This window comes from Rhipicephalus sanguineus, chromosome 9 (genome assembly GCF_013339695.2).
Source record: "Rhipicephalus sanguineus isolate Rsan-2018 chromosome 9, BIME_Rsan_1.4, whole genome shotgun sequence".
In the NCBI taxonomy this organism is placed as follows: domain Eukaryota; kingdom Metazoa; phylum Arthropoda; class Arachnida; order Ixodida; family Ixodidae; genus Rhipicephalus; species Rhipicephalus sanguineus.
In genome coordinates this window covers 28,176,468-28,197,111 of record NC_051184.2, presented here as the reverse complement: position 1 = coordinate 28,197,111, position 20,644 = coordinate 28,176,468, and the positions used below count along the sequence as shown (strand labels likewise).

The window sequence follows — 20,644 nt, the reverse complement described above, 5'->3', positions numbered from 1 at the left end:
CTGATAAATGCCCACGCTAATTTACTCCGCGTACTTAAACGCGCGGAGAACGCCTTGTGGGAGGCATCACACGAGAGACGTGGACAATCTCGGTGTCGCGACGACGGCCGTCAGTTGGATCTATGACAGGATCGACGCGATAGTTAAGGGGAGAAGTCTGCTCCAAGACTGCGTATGGGCCAAGGAACGGAAATTGAAATTTGTCGCTCAATATTGTGAAAATATGCGATATCAAGATCCGCTCATCTGGAGCACCACAGCTGAAGCGTTTAAACAGGGATAAAAAATCGCCTGCATGACGTCACACGCATAGTCCTTATAACTTCCTTCTCGTCGTTAACGTAACCTTTAGCGAGTGACCTAAACAAGGACCACAAAACAAAAACAAAAAAAAAAATCTCGGTTAATAACGGGCACGACCAGTAGGTGTCTCGAGAAGCTCAGTGTGTTTTCAAACGTTGGCCTTCTACAGAATGCGTACGCACGGTATCGTTCTCCTACGTATCGTCAATGACTTTCCTCTCAGCCGCTCAAGAGGCAGCTAAAAAACACAGCCGACGACCGAGGGGTGCACCGACCGGAATCGAAAACACGGCACTCGTTGACATTCACGCAAAACGCAGAACGGGGTTAACGGCCGGTCATTAACTCGGTGCGCGCAGACGACGCGCAGAATGTGGCCATTGAGAAAAAAGAAAACGTTGACACATGTACATACATGCCGTCGCAATGGGCGAATGGGAGTCCTTATTCTAAATGAGATGCAAATACGAGCTTTCACGTGCAAATGTCCCGTTTCTGAGTATGGAAACAAACTTTCTGGTCAGTAATCGTAAGAGACAAGACTCGTGCGAACACGGACGCAACGCGTTTTTGTTCTGTCTTGTTCTTCTCTCTTGTGTTTGTGTGTTTGCGCACCTTGCCTTCTTCTACCAATAAACCGTATACCAAATATATTCGGTTACAATCTAAGAAAAAATGTAAGCTCCGCCCACGGTCGTATGTGTCCCACCCTGAGAGAATTTGTATAGATGTCCTATCCAATCACACTTGCTTATTTCCATGACGTCAAGTACCTTTCGCGTAGTACAGGTAGGCGATTTTCCCCATACAGACACATGTCAGTGTCGCTGGTTCTCACATGAAAACTTCAACTTCCTGTCAAATTTCGGCAAAGATTTCGACAACACTGCTCGGCCAATCGTAATATTTTCGAAATTTGGAGCCTATGCACTTTATGTTCATGGACCCTATGTACTACAAGAGCTAAGGAGTAGCCTGCGCCTTATTTGTGTGCCAACGTCTCCTTACATCAAGTCAAATAAAAAAAATACTTTTACTTCTTAGTATGCGTAATGTGAGTATTAATTCACCACCCACAGTATTAATTCACCACCCGTATTGGCCTATTATCCTTAATACCGAAGGTCATCGTCCTTGATGTGCAACTCCTGATCATTCACAGACTTGCGATTCCTCCGCAACGCCCTCACACCGCGCCACGAGTCACGTAAAGCGCCCACCGACCATGCACGCCATGCTTCAGGCACCGCACGCCGTAAGCAATGTCTTCACGTAGACAAAGCGCCGGATGTACACAAGCTTGTTTTATTTTTTGCAAAACATAAATGAAGGCATGATGCCAGTCACACCGCGAAATGGCCGTCGATCGATACGCCGGTCGTAAGGCTATAAACCTAAATGCTCATGTAGTACACAGCCGCCCCGAAATGCGCTGCCGCTTGCGCGTATCAAAGCGCTTTACAAAACCGGCATAGTGCAGTGGCAAATTGGCGTTTATGAAAACCGCCACGTAAATGCCGTCGCGCCATGAGCCGCGAATAAAATGTTCAGGTGCCCGTTAACAAAACTGCGCTCACGATCATGAATTACCAGCGCAACATACAAGCCCAAGTTGTATGTTGCCAGCGCTCTGTCACCGCGGGCCCGCAAATCACGCAAGTTTCATGGCGCGCACAAGACGACGAGTCTTTAGTGCTGCTACCGTGGAGGTTTCTCGCTACCCGCAAACACCGGATGTGCGGATGCGGCGTGCTATGGCTTGAATAGAAAATTTCTTGAACGTTTTCTCTTCGAAGTCATATATTGAGTGCTAATGGGGGTAAAACGAAAGCGGGTCGCATTCGTTCTGACCGCTCGCGGAACCCTAAAATGTCCTTCACAGAACCCCTGGGTTCCGTGGAACCCATGCAGTTTGAGAACCCATGGTTTACAGCATAAAATCTCTGGGGTCCCTTAAAGGAACTCCAGAGACCTGGTCATTTTGTTCCGACATGGGAGCGGACCCCAACGCTCTACGGCGCGTTCCGAGGGACCAAAATAAAGTTTATTCATCCATCCATCCATCCTTAAAGGGACACTAAAGGCAAATATTAAGTCGACGTTCATTGTTGAAAAAGCGTTCCAGAAACCGCGTAGTTGCTTGTTTCGTGCCAAGAAAATTGTTATTTTGAAAGAAAATCCCGTTTTAGTAGTCCGCACGGCGTTAGCGCACTTCAAATCACCCGCCTGAACGGGCCTTCTGACGTAGCAGTTGCTGTGCCCAACGTTGCCCGCCTTTACTGCCCGGCCGCTGACGCTATGGTTTCTTGCGCAACAGCGGCCATCAACCTTGCCAAGACGCAGCCACGGGTCACTCCGAAACTGTACAGTTCACTGTAACGGAGCTTAGCTTGGGCAGCAGCAGAAGTAGAGTATCAGCAGTGCGAAAATAGCGAGAGCCAAGCACACGCAGCAGTACGCGATACCGAAACTACCACTGATACGCGCAGCTCGGAGAAAACGGAATTTTTGAACCACTCGCGCCGTTCCCCATGGTAACGCCAAGGGGTTCTTCTTTCCATGAATCAAACAGAAACGAACAAGCAGCATTTTATTACGTTTTGTGATGCACGGAAAGTTCTTTTTTTATCGCAACTAGTTTGATTACTATAGCGGTTAACTGTACTCTGGACTCTTGACGTCATCGGGATCATTTCCAAATTGTCCCACTCGTGGCGCATATCGTGTCCTACGTTTACCTTAATTTCTCTTTGGGACGTTAAACCTCAGATATCATTATTATTACCTTAATTTCTAGATTAGTAGAGCACTGCTGTTGATAATATTGACGTTTTGGACGTTCTCATACATTGACCTTTCACTCTGACATAAATTGTTATTTGCCTTTAGTGTCCCTTTAACTAACACTAGGACAACTTAAAGGGGTTCTGACACAAACTTTCGCGGCCGAGACAGCCTGCGGGGTCGATTTGCCGTGAACATGCGTATATCATCCGCAAAATATCAACAGCGAATATAGCTTGGAAGGTATTTTAAATGAATCTTGAAGTTTGCGAGAGCGATCGACATCCTCGCGCTACTGACACCCTCAAAGGGGACCCTCGGGGACCCCACTACTTCCCTCACGTGACCACGCTGCAAAAGTTATGATGACGTCATAGCCGCCATTTTTTTTTTGCCACGTTTGCTCCAGCAGCATACTTCTCGGCCACTGCTCGCGAACCGCGGAGAAGTGCGTCACAGTTCTGTGTGCTGACGTGTCGAACGCTGCACCCGCTAGATGGTGATAGTTGCACCCGGAGGCTTGTCATTTTTGAAACCGAAACTGACACTGGTCGGTAATGAGGAGCCTGTAATTAATTATCCGTTGCACACTGCAGCAAACGATGCGCCGTGTTTTGACTAACAGGGCCCCAGCAACACATCGCAGAAAAAAAAAAAAAACGCGGGGCCAAAATTTTTGTGTCAGTACCCCTTTAAGGCGAAAGCTATTATTCATCGTTAAAGCGTATTGATTGGCATTCATTTCAAAGTGCTCTACTGACATCAGCACTTGTTCTACGAGTTACGATGACACTTTAAACGAATATGGCAAGTTCTGGAACCCATTAATACACAAATGCAGGTTCACAGAAGAATTTCGAAATTCAACTCTTTTTTTTTTTTTTTTCTTGAAGACCTCCTGGCGCTTATTCTTTACGGACTCGTCTTCACGCTTTCGCAAACACGAATTTAGCACGCAGCTCGCGCGCCTAGAGCCGAACTTTTATTAGTTGATTTTTTTTTTTTTACAATTCGTGTAGACGTCAACTACGCCGGAATTTTCAACTCGCGAATCATATAAGGCTTTCGGCTCAAAAGTAAGGTCACAAGCACGAAGGTTAAAGTATTTCACGCGCCGACTATAACTTCAATGGTACCAAGACGATCGTAGAGTCAATTTTCCTACCCTATTGTCAGAAACACAAAAAGCCATTCACTCATTGGGTGCGATGTTCTGGCCCTGCGTAGCGCTCTAAAAAGGAATGAACAAAACAAGAAGTGGTCCTTGCGAAACCATCCGCCAGCTGCTCGAAAGGATCGCGAGAACTTAACAAATAGTTGCTCGAGGAAAGCCGAATGTACCATGGAAAGAGGCTAAAGGGCACCTCGGTGAATGTACGCACATAGTTGCTCGCGAAAGAGGTACTTGAACAAGAAGAAAAAGAAGGATATTCTTGCGTTACTGCAATCCTATATGAGGACGGAAAGCCTGCAGGATACAAAGCAGTTGCGCTCATCATAGCACACCCGTTATGTGATGCAACTTCGCCCCTGAGTCACCTCCTTGCACACATCTACTTGCACAAAGGCGTACGGTATATATATCTGTGAGTTGTGCGGTCTATGAAAAATGCATATGGTCGGCAGTTCGACAGTATCTATGTATGGCACGGTGTAAAAGGTTGGACAATCGCTAGGTACGGTAAAGTGCGTGGTGAAGGTATACGTCCGATATGTCCGATGGTCTTCTTCACCGTCCTATCCTAAGTCGGTGAAGAGGACAGGACGGTCTTCTTCATCCTCCTGTCCTAAGTTGGTGTAGAGAACAGAACAGTCTTCTTCAACATCCTGTGATAAGTTGGTGAAGAGGACAGGACGGTCTTCTTCATCCTCCTGTCCTAAGTTGGTGTAGAGAACAGAACAGTCTTCTTCATCATCCTGTGATAAGTTGGTGAAGAGGACAGGACGGGCTTCCACATCATCCTGTCCTAAGTTGGTGAAGAGGACAGGATGGCCTTCTTCACCGTCTTATCCTAAGTCGGTGAAGAGGACAGGACGGTCTTCTTCATCCTCCTGTCCTAAGTTGGTGTAGAGAACAGAACAGTCTTCTTCATCGTCCTGTGATAAGTTGGTGAAGAGAACAGGACGGTCTTCTTCATCATCCTGTCCTAAGTTGGTGTAGAGAACAGAACAGTCTTCTTCATCATCCTGTGATAAGTTGGTGAAGAGGACAGGACAGGCTTCCTCATCATCCTGTCCTAAGTTGGTGAAGAGGACAGGATAGCCTTCTTCACCGTCTTATCCTAAGTCGGTGAAGAGGACAGGACGGTCTTCTTCATGCTCCTGTCCTATGTTGGTGTAGAGAACAGAACAGTCTTCTTCATCGTCCTGTGATAAGTTCGTGAAGAGAACAGGGCGGTCTTCTTCATCATCCTGTCCTAAGTTGGCGTGGACCACAGGACAGTCTTCTTCATCGTCCTGTGATAAGTTGGTGAAGAGAACAGGACGGGCTTCTTCATCATCCTGTCCTAACTTGGTGAAGAGGACAGGATGGCCTCCTTCACTGCCCTGTCCTAAGTTGGTGAAGAGAACAAGACGGGCTTCTTCATCGTCCTGTCCTAAGTTGGTGAAGAGGACAGAATGGCCTCCTTCACTGTCCTGTCCTAAGTTGGTGAAGAGAACAGGACGGGCTTCTTCATTATCCTGTCCTAAGTTGGTGAAGAGGACAGGATGGCCTACTTCACTGTCCTGTCCTAAGCTGGTGATGAGAACAGGACGGGCTTCTTCATCATCCTGTCCTAAGTTGGTGAAGAGGACAGGATGACCTTTTTCACTGTTATGTCCTAAGTTGGTGAAGGAGACAGGACATACTTCTTCATCGTCCAGTCCTAAGTAGGTGAAGAGAACAGGACGGTCTTCTCCACCGTCTTGTCCTAAGGGGCACACTTCCCAACTCTTCAAGTAAGAGCCAACCAGCTCAGGCAACACGTTCTGTTAAATAAGACTTGGTGTTAAGCGAGTTGGTGGTGAATTGCATGCGACATTTTCAGAGCGCAAAGAAAAGTAACAAATCTTAAGGAGAAAAGAAGTTTTCTCGTTCTTAAAATTTCTTTGCTTCTTATTTTGCACTCACAAAATGTCGTACGTGACGTTATATTAAACTGCACTGAATCCCTGTGTGAAATCCATCAATGAAATTCCTGCATTTCTTACGCTCCATCTCTGACACTATCGCGTTGTCGTTTAACGTCTGCCCTCCTTGAGCGAACAGCTATAATTGTGTGCACGAAATGTGTCAACCAGCCATTCGAAAGCGATGCGCACTGCCGGGTTAGTGCGAGACGGCAACGTTACCGATACAAGCGTCTCTGGAAACGTTCCACACAGCGGGGACTCAGCATGCAACAGCACGAAGAAACAACAAAGCTCGTTTTCCTGTCCACGTGTGGCTCAAAGACAGCTGCGCATGTGCACCTGTTTCTTAACTTGGTTTCGTTTTTTTTTTCTATGTTCTTTCCTCTTCCCATGCTTCGCTGTCCACACAGCCGGCTATTCTTCTCCGCACTTTTCTTGTGTATGATTTCTTCTCTGCTAAAGACAATAAAGGCACCACTGTCATACGAATCGACTATATCATAACGGGACGTCTTATCTAAGCCAGGTAATGTGCTTCTGTTCTAAAGACACGCGAATGAGATTACTCAACTTACTTGTTTCCTAGTGAAAAAGCACGACTCCTGAGCACTCTCCATAAGAAGCAAAGTTTACAGACGATAATTCCAGGATCTTCATATCTCCAACAGTCGTGCGTGGTTTTAACAGACATGCCGAAACAACGTGCTTTTGTACGGCATTACTGAAAGCATTTCCCTCATCGTGAAGTATATCGTTCTACCAAAGCATATTCCTGATATGATCTCTATACATGTATATAGTATTCGCGAAAATACCAGAAACAAAAGCACGTGAATGAAAAGGTGAGTGAACAAATGATACAAAAACTTTTTAGAAAACTCATACACTTCCTCATTTTCTAGAAACGAGACACGGCTAATATAGACATACTTTAAAATTAATGGATATACAACGTACTGAACGTATATGACATGTAATGTATTGCCACTGTTACGCAGAAATGTTTTGTAGCACTGTTTTATCTAACGTTACGTTTCTGTCCGCGTTTAGAGCTCGTCGACGTGTGCCCATATTACATAAAACTTCGACACATGCACATATCCGCCACAATATCCGCCGCTATGCGGGCGATACATTTACCGACCGTTATCATCTACACGAATAATGTCAAAGGCAATTAAAAATTTCTTCCAGCTGCTCACTTTCTCTACTCCGCAACTACGCTACACAAAACTGTTAGAACGTAGAATGTCGTACGGCCATATTGTACATAGAGTTCCTTCGCCGCTATTAAGGCTATCAAAATACAGCAAGCGTCTAAACTACGGTTGAGCTAGGCTCACGAGCACTCTGTTCCCTGTGCGTTCCAGTAACTATTATTGCTGTGAATTTGAGTGACTAGGTGCCATACAAAAGAGGTTTCGCGAATTTGCCATTTGCGTATGTGACAAGAATTTAGACAAGCAAATTAGGCGACGATGAGTCATTCTGCGTCAGAGAACGCGGGAACATTTGCTAAGTCACGATCACGTTCCGTTTCATGACAGATGATTGCGAGTGGAATGCCGACCGCAATCGTGTAGGCAGATTTCATTTCCAAGTCTTTCTACAGTGCTACAATTAAATGCATTACAGCAATGGCTGGATCGATGTTGCTGTCTTTCAGCAACATCGCTCAACCCACTGCTCCTAACTGTTAAGTTTTCTTTTCTTTATTGTTGTGTGGGAAAACAATGCACACTGATGAAAAAGGCAATCATTCGATGCTAGAGAAAGCCATTCGCACTGTTATCTTCATCTCGCGCCTTGCGTGGAGCCTGTTGCGACACCTGCGTAGGTCGCCCTGAAGTGTACAGCTAGGTCTTTAGACGAACGCGTTCGATAGTGAATTCGCACCAACAAAGAGAGTGGAACCACAGCACGCGTGTGGAACCTCAAGAGGGATGTGAATGTCAGACACAAAGCCAGCCAAGAAGCAGCTGACACTCTTTTAAAGTGCGTGACTTCTCTAAACTTACAATGTGGTAATACTCGTAGACTGATTTAGCAAATGGCACCTTAAGAGACAACAAACAATTTTGCCCATACTGCGCCATTTCTGTCAGGGAACCAAAGTTCGTAGCTTGCACGCAAAGCACGCTTTAAAAAAAAAGGAGATGCTTGCTATAAGCGCGCTCATTTATTTATTTATTTATTTATTTATTTATTTATTTATTTATTTATTTATTTATTTATTTATTTATCTATTTATTTATTTATTTATTTATTTATTTATTTATTTATTAGTGAAACCTACATCGCCCAAGTGGGCATTATTGTAGGGGGGTTAGAAAGGAAAAACACAGTTTTACAGTAAAAAATGGCACACATTTGCGCAGAAATGCCTGCGTATTCACGAAAAGCACACATCTTGTAGTGATGAACAAAAAGCATCGGCTGGGAGATCAACAACACACGCATCCAACTTATTCCATTCACGAGTAGTGAAAGGAAAAAAAGAGTTAGCGAAGACACCGGTACGACAGCTGATCTCGCGGATTTTTTTTGAATGATCATTTCTATGTGACACGTAGTATGGTCTCATCATGTATAAGCTCTTGTTGATGCGAATTTCATTACAAAAGATCGAATGGAAAAACTTTAATCGCAAGAATTTTCTGCGCTGCTCAAGAAGTTTCCATCCTAAGTTGCCTTTAATACAGGTAACACTGGAGTTAAAGTTATAATTGTCGCTGACAAAGCGTGCAGCGCGGTTTTGTATGCGTTCAAGTTTATAGATTAGAGTTTGACCATGAGGATCCCATACTGGACAGGCATATTCAAGGATAGGATTCAAGGATATGTGAAACCAGCGACAGTCATCGGTTGAGAATTTGAACTCCTGTTGCATCACGGTCGTCGAGGCCCGCTACTCAAGGTTAGGATAGAAAATTCTTCAACTGTCGCGTAGTGATAGACAATGGGTGTGTTTCGGCGTAAGAAAGATCGATGTTTCTTTCTTTAAAGAAGTTGTCGCTCACATCTAAGTATTTCAGAAACGTCGACTGAGGCTGCATTGCGCAGCAATCCTACGTGTTTGCGGCAATATTTATCCGTGAAAGTCGCTTCCCTGCGTTTCCCGTGCTCTCTTGAATTCGCGTGTAGAAATGCGTATGTGTCCATGCTAATTGTTGAACCCTGGCGTTCTTTCGCTATCGTTTCGTTTGCCATGAGACGAGAAGCAGCCGGGGTTTTAGCCGGTTTCAGCGAGAAACAGGCGGTTTTTGCAGCAAATTCCATTCAACCAGCACCCTCTATGTTTCCCTCCAAACAAACCCAGTGCTCTGTTTCCCGATTCCCGGCTGCCAGGCGATGTTCATCAATAATGTTCTAAAACGCACTCGGCTTGCTCACGTGAAGCTAACTTGGGAGCGAAACCAAAGAGAACACGTGTTCTGCAAAGGGGAGCACGAAAAGCCCTCATTATTTTGTTTCTGAAATCTAGAACGTCGTGCAGCCATCAAAATCGAAAACTACGTAGCAGGTATTACCGTGTCAGGTATGACTTGTTGCTCATAATCTAATCATTGTTTCTTCTCCGATTAAGCGTTGCATCTCATCTATATTGTCGTCTTCATTGGCACGGGCGGATCCAGGGGAGAATCTTGATGTCCTGACCCCATCCCCCCCAGCACCACCACCTGATGCATAATATGATGGGTGTTGACACCTCATACTAAGCTTTAGGCATCAGATCTCCCATAAGCTGACCCCCTCACCCTCCCGCCTCCGGAAAAGTTCTCTACCAGTCCATGTATCACTGCCTTCCTGGAGCGTCCTTTTTTGTCCGTGATGGTTTTGTGGCAATATCAAATGACACACGTATGTCAGCAGCAACATCCAGAACTATCCAAGAGGAATCCATGTTTCTATTCCATGTTTCTTTCGCATTCTTTTCGCCTTAGAATTCACAACTAATCACGTTTCAAAATGCTTCTCGAGTAGCGGACGTGAGGAACATGTGGTGCGAGCTGCTTTCACTTCGGGCGTATGAGAAAAGTAACACGACAAACTAATTAACACTTCACACTCCCTCCCCAACATTGACGTAGCCAGGAAGAGAGGGCTCACCGCCCCCCCCCCCCCCTAAATTTTTCAATTTTGCATGTGTATATATAATCACTCATATATACAGACGCACGTGCGAACATACATAAAGGATAATTCAGTCACCCCCCCTCCTTCCCATCCTTAAAAAAAAATTCTGGCTACGTCCCTGCTCCCCACGTGATATTTGCAAGCATAGTCATATGATTAGGCGGTGACTTTTTTTTTTTCCTGCTATCACAAACGCTGCGGTAAACAGATCCCCAAGCGGCTGTGTACTCACGTGGCGCAAAGTCGGTGTAAACGTTGCCGCGCTCGTCACCTATATATAATTAGAAGTATCTGCGCAATTACGACACGCCTGCCGCTGCTCCTCTGCAATCGAGACTGGGACTTCCGTCTTGCTGGCAAAGTAACGCCAGTCACCCTGTAGACTCATTGCACGGGTGTCAGCGCACTCCGCAGACGAAACCTGTGGCCTTTTGCAATTCTGCTGACAGGCCGTTACACTCCCGCTAACAACAGCGAGCAGTGTCCAAGTAGCATGCACCATTGTTCTGTCGTAACGTGTTTGCGCCAAGGGCCTCTTGGAAAAACCGCCGTTCTATAAATCTTCCCAAGCATACAGTGGTTGAACATTGAATAGAATATGAATCCCTGTCACATGTCCAGCGTTCTGGGGAGGGGAAGGAGGGGGGCGCAGCTATTTTTACGCGTTCTGCGACAGAACGGAACGAAACGTCACGAGAGGGAGCCGCACGGAATTGGTGGAGGCTGGTCTGACAGTCAGACGTGAGAATAGCAACCGGAAACGGCAGTGCTGTGAATCATTTTGGCAAAGAATGGGCACAGAACGGTCGGAGGCACCGTTCCGTCCGATAGAACGGATACAGAACGGTCTCCGGACGACATGAATTGGATAGAAACGTAAGCGCTGGGCCCGGCGAATCGGATTAGCCTGCTTTGTGCCTGGCTTACTCCAATCCCGCGCCCATAGTTCGCGGAAATCGCAACCAGACCCCGCTACCGCACGACTCGTCGAATTGTGGCAACACGTACCTATAGCGTCCACTCAGGACATTAACACAAGTATATTGTTAAAGTCATCCCGCTCTTCAATTTTGAGCTTTGAAAAACAGTGCCTAGCAATATTGATGTTCAGCTACAGTAATTCCATATTTTTTCATGCGTAGCCCCGCCGCGGTGGTCTAGTGGTTATGGCGCTCGACTGCTGACCCGCAGGTCGCGGGATCGAATCCCGGCCGCGGCGGCTGCATTTTCGATGGAGGCGAACATGTCTGAGGCCCGTGTACTTAGATTTAGGCGCACGTTAAAGAACCCCAAGTGGTCGAAATTTCCGGAGCCCTCCACTACGGCGTCTCTCATAATCATATCGTGGTTTTGGGACGTTAAACCCAAGATATTATTATTATTATTTTAGGGGCGAAGCTCCTTAAGGCGGCACCCGTTCGTCCATCGTAGTCGTAGTCGTAGTGCGTAACCAGTATTACGCTTTGACCTCCAAGGTGGTGCCGGTGGGAGATTTTTCCTGTGCGTTGTTGAACAATAAAAAATTCGCAGCGTTAGCTAAAAGCCGACTTCTTCTGTCTCTCATTCCCATTAGCAGCCATTCTTTAGCTCCAAGGTAGTGCCTGGTGAGATTTCTCCTGTGCGTGATTAAACAATAAAAATTTTGTTCAAAACACCGTTGATTGATGAAATAAACCAACGAAAGACGCCAGATTTTTCTAAAGCAAAACGGAAAGACGCCAGCTGCTTAACGAAAGACGCCAGTTGTTTTCTAAAGCAATGGTTTTCTAAACAATGAAAATTCACAGCGTACATGTAAAATGAAAGTGAGCTGCAAGTCCTCATAACTCATCGAACCTTTAGTATAAACGCGCCCGATCTCACGTCGGTGATGATGTACTGGGCAGAATTCACGGAAGATTCACGGTTTACCGATGAACCTCCGCAGCGTCGCCCACTCATCATCATTCACTCCGTGGATATGCTGTGATTTTTTTATTATTCGTGCGTTGAAAACGTTTCTGAATTCCCTCAGCTCGACTATACTGGCCATTTGCTCCCTCTCGTCCTCTCGTGACGTTTCGTTCCGACCTGTCACAGAACGCGTACAAGAGAGCCCCCCCTGGAGAAACGCGCACGAGAATCATAAATGGCCGCAACAACACTCACTCGATGACGTTCCCAGACTTGGCAAGCTCGGTGGTCAGGTTGCCCCAGGCTCGCTGCGTGTTCCACAGCTTGGCAATGTCGTCGCCGCCGTTGATCACGGAGTCCCTGCGATACTCGATGGTGGAGGCCCTGCGCAACGCCTTCTGCAGTTCCGATGGTCTCGGAGCACTCGCGTTGGCTGCGGAGGCGTTGCCGCCGCCGGCGGCGGCAGCGTCCGCCGACTCCGGTTCCGGCGGCGTGTCGCCTCCCGGGAGCTGCGTGAGGAAGTCGCGAAATCCTTTCTCGAAGTCGTGGAAGTCTATGCGACCGTCTTCATCGTGGTCCAGGTCTTCGAATATGGCGTCGGCGTCCTGACTACTGATGCTGAACCGGTGGCAAAGCTTGCGGAGCTCTTCACGGTCCAGGTATCCCGTACCGCGGGTGTCGCACGCGCGAAACAGCTGTTCCAGCTGCAGCGTGGCCATTGGGTCGCTTGCAGATCCGGTTCCGGTTCTGGTTCCGGCTGTGGAGTTGTTCGGCAACGGCGGCGGCACGCTTTCCGCGGACAGCGGCTTGGCCGTTCCGGCTTTCGACGCCAGGGCGTTAACTTCTGAGGATCTCCTTTTCCCCTTCAGTAGGTCCCGGCGGGGGTCAGGATAAATCCATCTCTTGAGGAGCTTATCTTATTATCCAGTGACCGGCTGAAATCGAACACGCCCCCACGCAAAGCCCTCGGCCCTCGGAGTCTGACTGTCGCCTCCCGTCCTTCAGCCTGGTTGTCATTCAACTGTGGATGGAAAGATGAAAGAGACAATCGTTTTATTGGCTTAGGCGTTTACTTTTTAAATAGGGCAGCATGAATTGTAATGGGCGCGGTTCTGGTTTTGTTTTTTTTTTTTTTTTTTGGTATGCTGCATCTGACTGAATGAGTCATAACATACATAAAAATAAGAATTGTTGGGGTTTTACGTCCCAAAACCACGATATGATTATGAGGGACACCGTAGTGGAGGGCTCCGGAAATTTTGACCACCTGGGGTTCTTTAACATGCACCCAAATCTAAGTACGCGGGCCTCTAGCATTTCGCCTCCGTCGAAACGTGGCCGTCCCGTCGGAAGTCAATCCCGTTACCTTCGGGTCAGCAGTCGAGCACCATAACCGATATACCACCGCGGCGGGTCCACATACATACATACATACATACATACATACATACATACATACATACATACATACATACATACATACATACATACATACATACATACATACATACATACATACATACATACATACATACATACATACATACATACATACCAGGGCTGGGCAAAGATACTTTGAAATTGTATCGCGATACGATACAAGATGCTTAGGCAAGAAGTATTTGAGATACAGATACAAGATACTTGCGGAATAATTGTATCCGATACGATACTTCCCAATTGTATCTTAAGATACTTCGATACACTTGCAAATTTTCTATTATAGATCTAATTATGAAGCAGCAAAGGCCTATGAAAGGCCTATGTAAAAATGTGTTTACATGAAAATTTTTTAACTGCAACCAACTTTGCTTAATTTTTATAAAATACCTTATTGTATCACAAGATACTAACTTTCTTGCTCAAGGTATATTAGTTTCATTCCTAAACAACTTATTTGTTTGTTTGGCTGCTTAACATGACAGCTCTTTAACCGCTGCGCTATTAGTGGTTTTTGCTTCACACTTCTGCAACTTATGGTTGTCGGGGCTCTACTTGTCGACCTGCTAGCCGGTTGCCATCTACTTGCAAGAACCTTATTAAGATACTTCCGCACGATGGCGTAAACACCGCTGTGCAGTCTTACCTTGTTCGCAAGCGTATTTTTGCTGTTGTAATGCCGCATCCGCCAACAGGTGTAGAGCAGCAACAACGCCTGTAGCGATATTGTTTGTGACGCATCGTGCGAAGACGATGAACTATATAATTGCACAATTGATTAAGGACATAAAACTGCAGTGATTTTTCACATTTTACTTATCTGATGGCGTAAAGCGTTCGCTGACACATATTCACTAACATGCAATCTTTAGCATTTCTTCTTCGAGAGAACCTGAGCTGCCAGGAAACGTCTCAGACGTGTTCTAGAGGCACAAAGCGCCACAGGTTATCACAGCTATTCACACTATTGCCACTACTCGCTCTGCTTACCTGCAGATCTGTAACACTAAGAATATTTTAAGGTGACCTAAACAAAAGAAAATCAATACATTTAAGTCAAATAGCAAGGTGGTTCCCTACTAAACAATCAAAGTGAATAAGTATACAGGGTGTTTCACGTAAGTTGAACCAAATAATGAAAAAAACAAGTGGTTAACTGCCGCTGAATGAAACCAAAGGTATTTGGTGTACCGTCACGTGGTGTTCCTTATGGCATGTTTTGTCATAAGCTTAACTGGTTAATTAAATAAGGTCAATTATGCGACATTTTTAATATCTACTTTTGGGCCAACTGTGCTTCGACACATCGTAGAGCGCATTTGAAAACGACCGATCCATTTTTTTTTTTTTTTTTTGACAGCGTACATGCTGCGTGGTGGATATTTTCGGACTTTTAAAGAAATCCTGCGAAATATGAAAAAAACTACGTTGGCAGACAATTGAAAAATAAGAATAAAGCAAAGAACGGTTTTTACAAAAGACATATAACAATAAACAGACGGGAGAAAAAGATGGCGCAAAACGTGCACTATGCGGCGCAAAGCTCGATACGCAGCGAAGCTGATCGGTCTCATGCATATTTATTCTGCATCTATAGGCAGAACATGGCAGTAGCGAGGTTAAACTTAGCTGTAGCGAGGCTTGAACTTGACTCGAACTTGGCTCTGGCGAGGCTGAACTTGGCTTGAACTTGGCTGTAACGTTGCTGAACTTTTGCTTTAACTTGGCTTGAACTGTTACTTGAACTTGGCTGTAGCGGGGATGAACTTTGCAGTTACGGCGCATGAGACCGATCAGCTTATGGCTAGGACCAGTCTTCGTCTTTCGAGTATATAGACGAGCCGGACGGCATCGGGCGCCTTCCATCGTCGTTGGCGTAGGCCTTCCATCGCTTCGGGGTCTTCTAGAAGCCGCCGTTGCCTTTTCCGTTACCTAGTATTCTCTCGTTGTACGTACTCGGGGTCTTCGGCTCGCTGCCGTCGCTTCGCAGCCATTTGTTCGGCTAACTGTTGCCTTCTTCATTTTTAGGGAACCAGTGGTGAGTAGGAGAACTGACCCCATTTCTGTGGCACATACCCGTTTATGATGATGATAGTCTTTTGGTTCGTCGGAGAAGGGAGGGTTTGCTAAACAGCTTCACTGTTAAAGGTATGCAGAGGACTGGGTAATGTATGGGATGCAAACGGACGACAGTAAAGAAAGCACTTGTGCTAACAATCAAATTATCATTAAAAGAACTTCTCTAACAATTTAACAGGAAGAACAAAGACACAGTACGTCAAAATATTCCCTGTTACGTAAATGCTCGTTCTATTGCATCTAACGTCGGCACCGATAGAGGGACGGTCGTTAGAATATCCTTTGCATGTATGTCAATCTCATCCTACTTATGCAAGTCAAGCTTACCTCCTCGAGATCTTTCATATCGCTGATGTGTGAAAGCCGCGAGACGCAAAGCAGCCCCATTCTTGCATTCTTGAGACTTTGCAACGAAGCACCACGCTAGACAAACTTTGATAGCGACAGTATATCGGCATCAGAATTTGTGCGAAAGACGCCGCACGCATTGGAGTATGCAGCAGAGTGCAGTGGCTATGAACAAGTGTCATGAATCAACACAACTAAACAGAAAGAAAACATCTAGGAAAAAAAAAAGGGTAGGCTGCGCGTAGACGTTCGCACACTTGTTTTTGTCGAGATGGCTCGAGCGCCATCACGTGACTCTGCTCCACCAATAGGGACGCCTAAACCTCATCATCTGTGCTCGCTGGAGCGCTCTGGCGGAAATATACAAGAATGTAACTGTCGTTAGTTTTATTCAGGTGACGTAGTGGCAGCAATATCAGCTGGAGAACCGGAATTCCGGTCGACGTTTATTGTTTAGCGGGGTGGTGCTTTTATAGCAGTATCTTGTATCTTAAGATACACGATACATTGCTGAATGTATCGGAAATACAGATACAGATACTCGTTTTGCGAGGCGTATCGCGATACAGATACAAGATACCCACAGAGTATCTAAGATAGTATCTAAGATACATGTATCTTCGATACTGCCCAGCACTGATACATACATACATACATATACATACATACATACATACATACATACATACATACATACATACATACATACATACTACATACATACATACATACGCACTGTCACCTGCACAAGATAATACGTACTATTCGAGACTACAGACTAAGCAGCTGTTACACATGAACGACATTATTTTATCTATACCATCCAGTTCGTTTTGATGAATTTGAACCTTGTGTGTGCATACATCGAGATCTTGCTATTTATAGAAGCAGCGAACTACTCTTAATCCGTTTCAAAAATGGAAAAGTTAACGGCCGTTTCAACAAAGAGCGCAGCAGATGGCTTGCAGGACAGGTTGTCAAGACTGTCGGTGACCGTGGCACGCGGTACACGCAGTGCCTAGGGGCCACACGGGAAGCTATGCTTTCGTGTCGCGTTGAAAATGTAGGTCACGGCTTCGCGTCCGACACATGTCCCAACGGTATTGGCCGCCTGTTTGAGGCATACGCCAAAAACGTCCTTCCTTTCTTTTTTTTTTATTTTTCGCGTAAGTATTTATTTGCCGACGCCGTACATTTCTTGCGAAAGGAAAGAAGCAATGATGACAATATCTGGGTTTTTAAGCGCCAAAACCACAATATGATTATGAGGAACGCCGTAGAGGAGGGCTCCAGAAATTCCTACCACCTGGGGTTCTTTGACGTGCATCTAAATCTAAGCACACGGGCTTCCAGCATTTCGCCTCCACCGAAATGCGGCCGCCGCGACCAGGGTTCGATCCCGCGACCTACGTATCAGCTGTCGAACACCATAACTACAGACCAGAACGGCGGACTTCCTTCGGCATTTTCTGAGACTCTTCGATAGCATAGTATGAATCAGAGGTGTAGCCAGAGTCTTTTCGAGGGGGGTGGGGAGGGGGCTTTCAATTACTCGTTCTGAATGTTCGTGTGTATGTTTGTATTTGTGCGGGTGTACATACATACATACATACATACATAATACATACATACATACATACATACATAATACATACATACATACATACATACATACATACATACATACATACATACATACATACATACATACATACATACATACGAAAACTAAAAAATTCGGGTGATTTGAACTCCCCCTAAACCCTCCTCCTCCACCCTTGGCTAAGTCATCGGTGTTATTATTTCGCGCAAGTGTGCGTACCCTAGTACTTCTGAAAGACGTGAGAACACGGACTGCTGCCCCGCCACGGTGGTCTAGTGGTTATGGCGCTCGGCTGCTGACCCGAAGGTCGCGGGATCGAATCCCGGCCGCGGCGGCTGCATTTTCGATGGAGGCGAAAATAGAGTCTTTTAGCAAGTTACGGAAATACGGTAAGGCAGTACGGTACCGCTCCTCCTTTCCCGGTCGTTGAGCGGCCAAACCACAACCAGCGGGAAAGGAGGAATGCTACCGTACGTCCTTACCGTATTTGCGTACCGTATTTCCGTAAGTTGCTAAAACTCTCCAGTGTTTGAGGCCCGTGTACCTAGATTTAGGTGCACGTTAAAGATCCCCAGGTGGTCGAAATTTCCGGAGCCCTCCACTACGGCGTCTCTCAATCATATCGTGGTTTTGAGACGTTAAACCCCAGATGTTATTATTAACACGGACTGCTGCATCAGTTGTCAGTTTGCGAGTGTCTTTTTTTTTTCGTTCTACCAAGGTTGACGTAAGTACCCACGTTACCAGACAGCAGCGTAAAGATGACGAACGAACCTACACTGTATCGATGGACACCGGCGAATCGTCACAGACACGCATTGTACAAGCACACGCAGCTGCCTTGACGACGTCGGTTCTCAGAAGAATGCGCGAGCACCGTGCAGGTGGAAAGGACGGAAAGAAGGCGTTCATTCGAAATGTCACTGCTTTCGGAGACTGCATATATCGGAAGCTGGCCTTAACGCCTTTTCCCGCTTGTGACGTCAGACAGTGACGTCACGGCAAGAGCCCCGCTGTCTCGAAATCGGCAACGAAAACCACATTCTCGTTAACGAAGTGAGTCGCAAGCGCATAAAGGCAGCTATAACGGCCTCTAACGTAAATATTTGCAAAACTAAAATATTTGTAAGGCACCTAAATGAATTAACGCTTGTATATTTCCTTAACCTGTAATATTTGACACTTGACTTCAAATAGTTAATGTATCATAGCTGTTTCTTTTGTAATTAAGTAAGTATATAGTCATCGTATTCGATATTGCAGCATAATCAGATGCCAATCGGATAATAAGTTATGTGATTCAAACTTTGTATATGTTTTATAATTGTAACCAGTTAAATGACTTGCTAAACCTCCTTCAGACTTTACTAGCTCCCTAATACAGCATACGGCTGGAGGAAAAGGCCTGTCCGAAATATACACCACATTATCTTACGTCAACCCGATCAATAAGCACAAATTTCCTCATAAGTCCGCATGGTTATCTTCTTCCATTGGCTGAGGTTCCGTTATCACTTATTCTGCTACATCGATGGGGCGTTAGTTATCGGCTTTCCCATTTGGAAAGCGAGAGCCTGCACTTCTCGCGATTCTGGGCTATATCGTACATTCTAATCTGATGCATAATATAAGGCCGATGACACGTATCAAATTATTATTTCGTGTCCCTCGCTCTGGGGTTATCAACTGTCATTCGAAATTATTTTTATTGAAATAGAATATAAATGAAGGAGTAGTTGTCACCATTATTTGGTGACGGCCACCCCTTTCCACATAGTTGTTAAGACAAAAAATAAGAAACAAAAATTATATGCATATATACATATATACAGTCCTACAAGTTCAAAAACACTCGTTTCAAGAGAGCACACATACCGTCGCGGCGCAGTCTTTCAATTATTTATTCTTTTAGGCCAGGCCTCACATGGCATTTGCCGTATTTTTATCAAAACAAAGCAGAAGGAGCGTAAGTCGGTAAATAAAAATCAAATTCTGGTGTTTTAAGTGCCACAATGACGATATGATTATAAGGTGCGCGTTACCGGGGGGCTACCGTATTCATTCTGACCAGCTGTGGTTCTTTAACGTGCACCTAAATCTAAGTACACCGATGCTTTAGGATATCGCCCTCATCGAAAAGCGGTCGCCGCGGACGAGAATCGCATCCCACGCCTTCGAGCCAAGCACGCCACAATCTAGCCACTGATAAGCTGCCACAGCTTACACGATGTCGCCCGAGAATACTCCAAATCGACGATTTTGTGAACATACGCTCTTAAGAATAACAATGTAGTAACCATCTTGCAAATATGAACGTTGAACGTACACGTCGTTGTAACAGGATATACAGTGGCATATCCAAATTAGGAGGTGCGTAGAAGGTGGGGAAGAGGTGGCACCGTACGTACGAATCGGCTTGTGGGCACGTTTACGAAGCTTGGCCCGGTAAGGTCACTGCCGGCGGCCACCACTGCAGTGTATCACAACAGACGTTGGTATCCAACATGCCCACTCGAATGTTTCAGTTTCGACGAGTCAACGTTCCTCTATAGTGTCTTCCACACTAACGAACAAAACCACTCGCGACGTTCCACATTTTTCGCGAACACCAGAATACACAGCGTCGTGCTGACGTCAGTCACGACGGCGAAGTGCCGTCGAACGCACGCACGCTATCGCCGAACTCCGACTCATCGCGCAGCGTCACCGACGACAGCAGTATGCGGAGAGGTGTGTGTCGTGCGTCCGCTGGTCACGTGGGGGGCGCTTACGTGTCGCGTGACGTCGCCACGCCCCGCCCACTCGGAGAACATGTGGCGGTGGATGGAGAAATCCAAACAGAAAACAAAGTCGGCTCCCTCCTCCCCAACTCGAACGTCTGTTTTCATGCTGCAGCACTGCAGCAGAACTTTTACTCGTTGTTCTAACCTCACGTGTGTGTGT

The 20,644-nt window shown here is 45.9% G+C and overlaps 1 protein-coding gene across 1 annotated transcript in view; it reads right to left on the bottom strand.

Annotated features, from left to right (window-relative positions):
* The window catches only part of LOC119405406 (ras and EF-hand domain-containing protein), a 39,908-nt gene extending 19,495 nt beyond the window's left edge, over positions 1–20,413 (bottom strand). The window contains exons 1-2 of the mRNA XM_037672246.1: positions 20,110–20,413; positions 12,487–13,252 (exon numbers count right to left, since the gene is read on the bottom strand). Of these exons, the coding sequence (XP_037528174.1) occupies positions 12,487–12,950 (464 nt within the window). The 5' untranslated portion in view covers positions 12,951–13,252; positions 20,110–20,413. The remainder of the gene's footprint in view (positions 1–12,486; positions 13,253–20,109) is intronic.
* Positions 20,414–20,644: the final 231 nt, after the last annotated feature.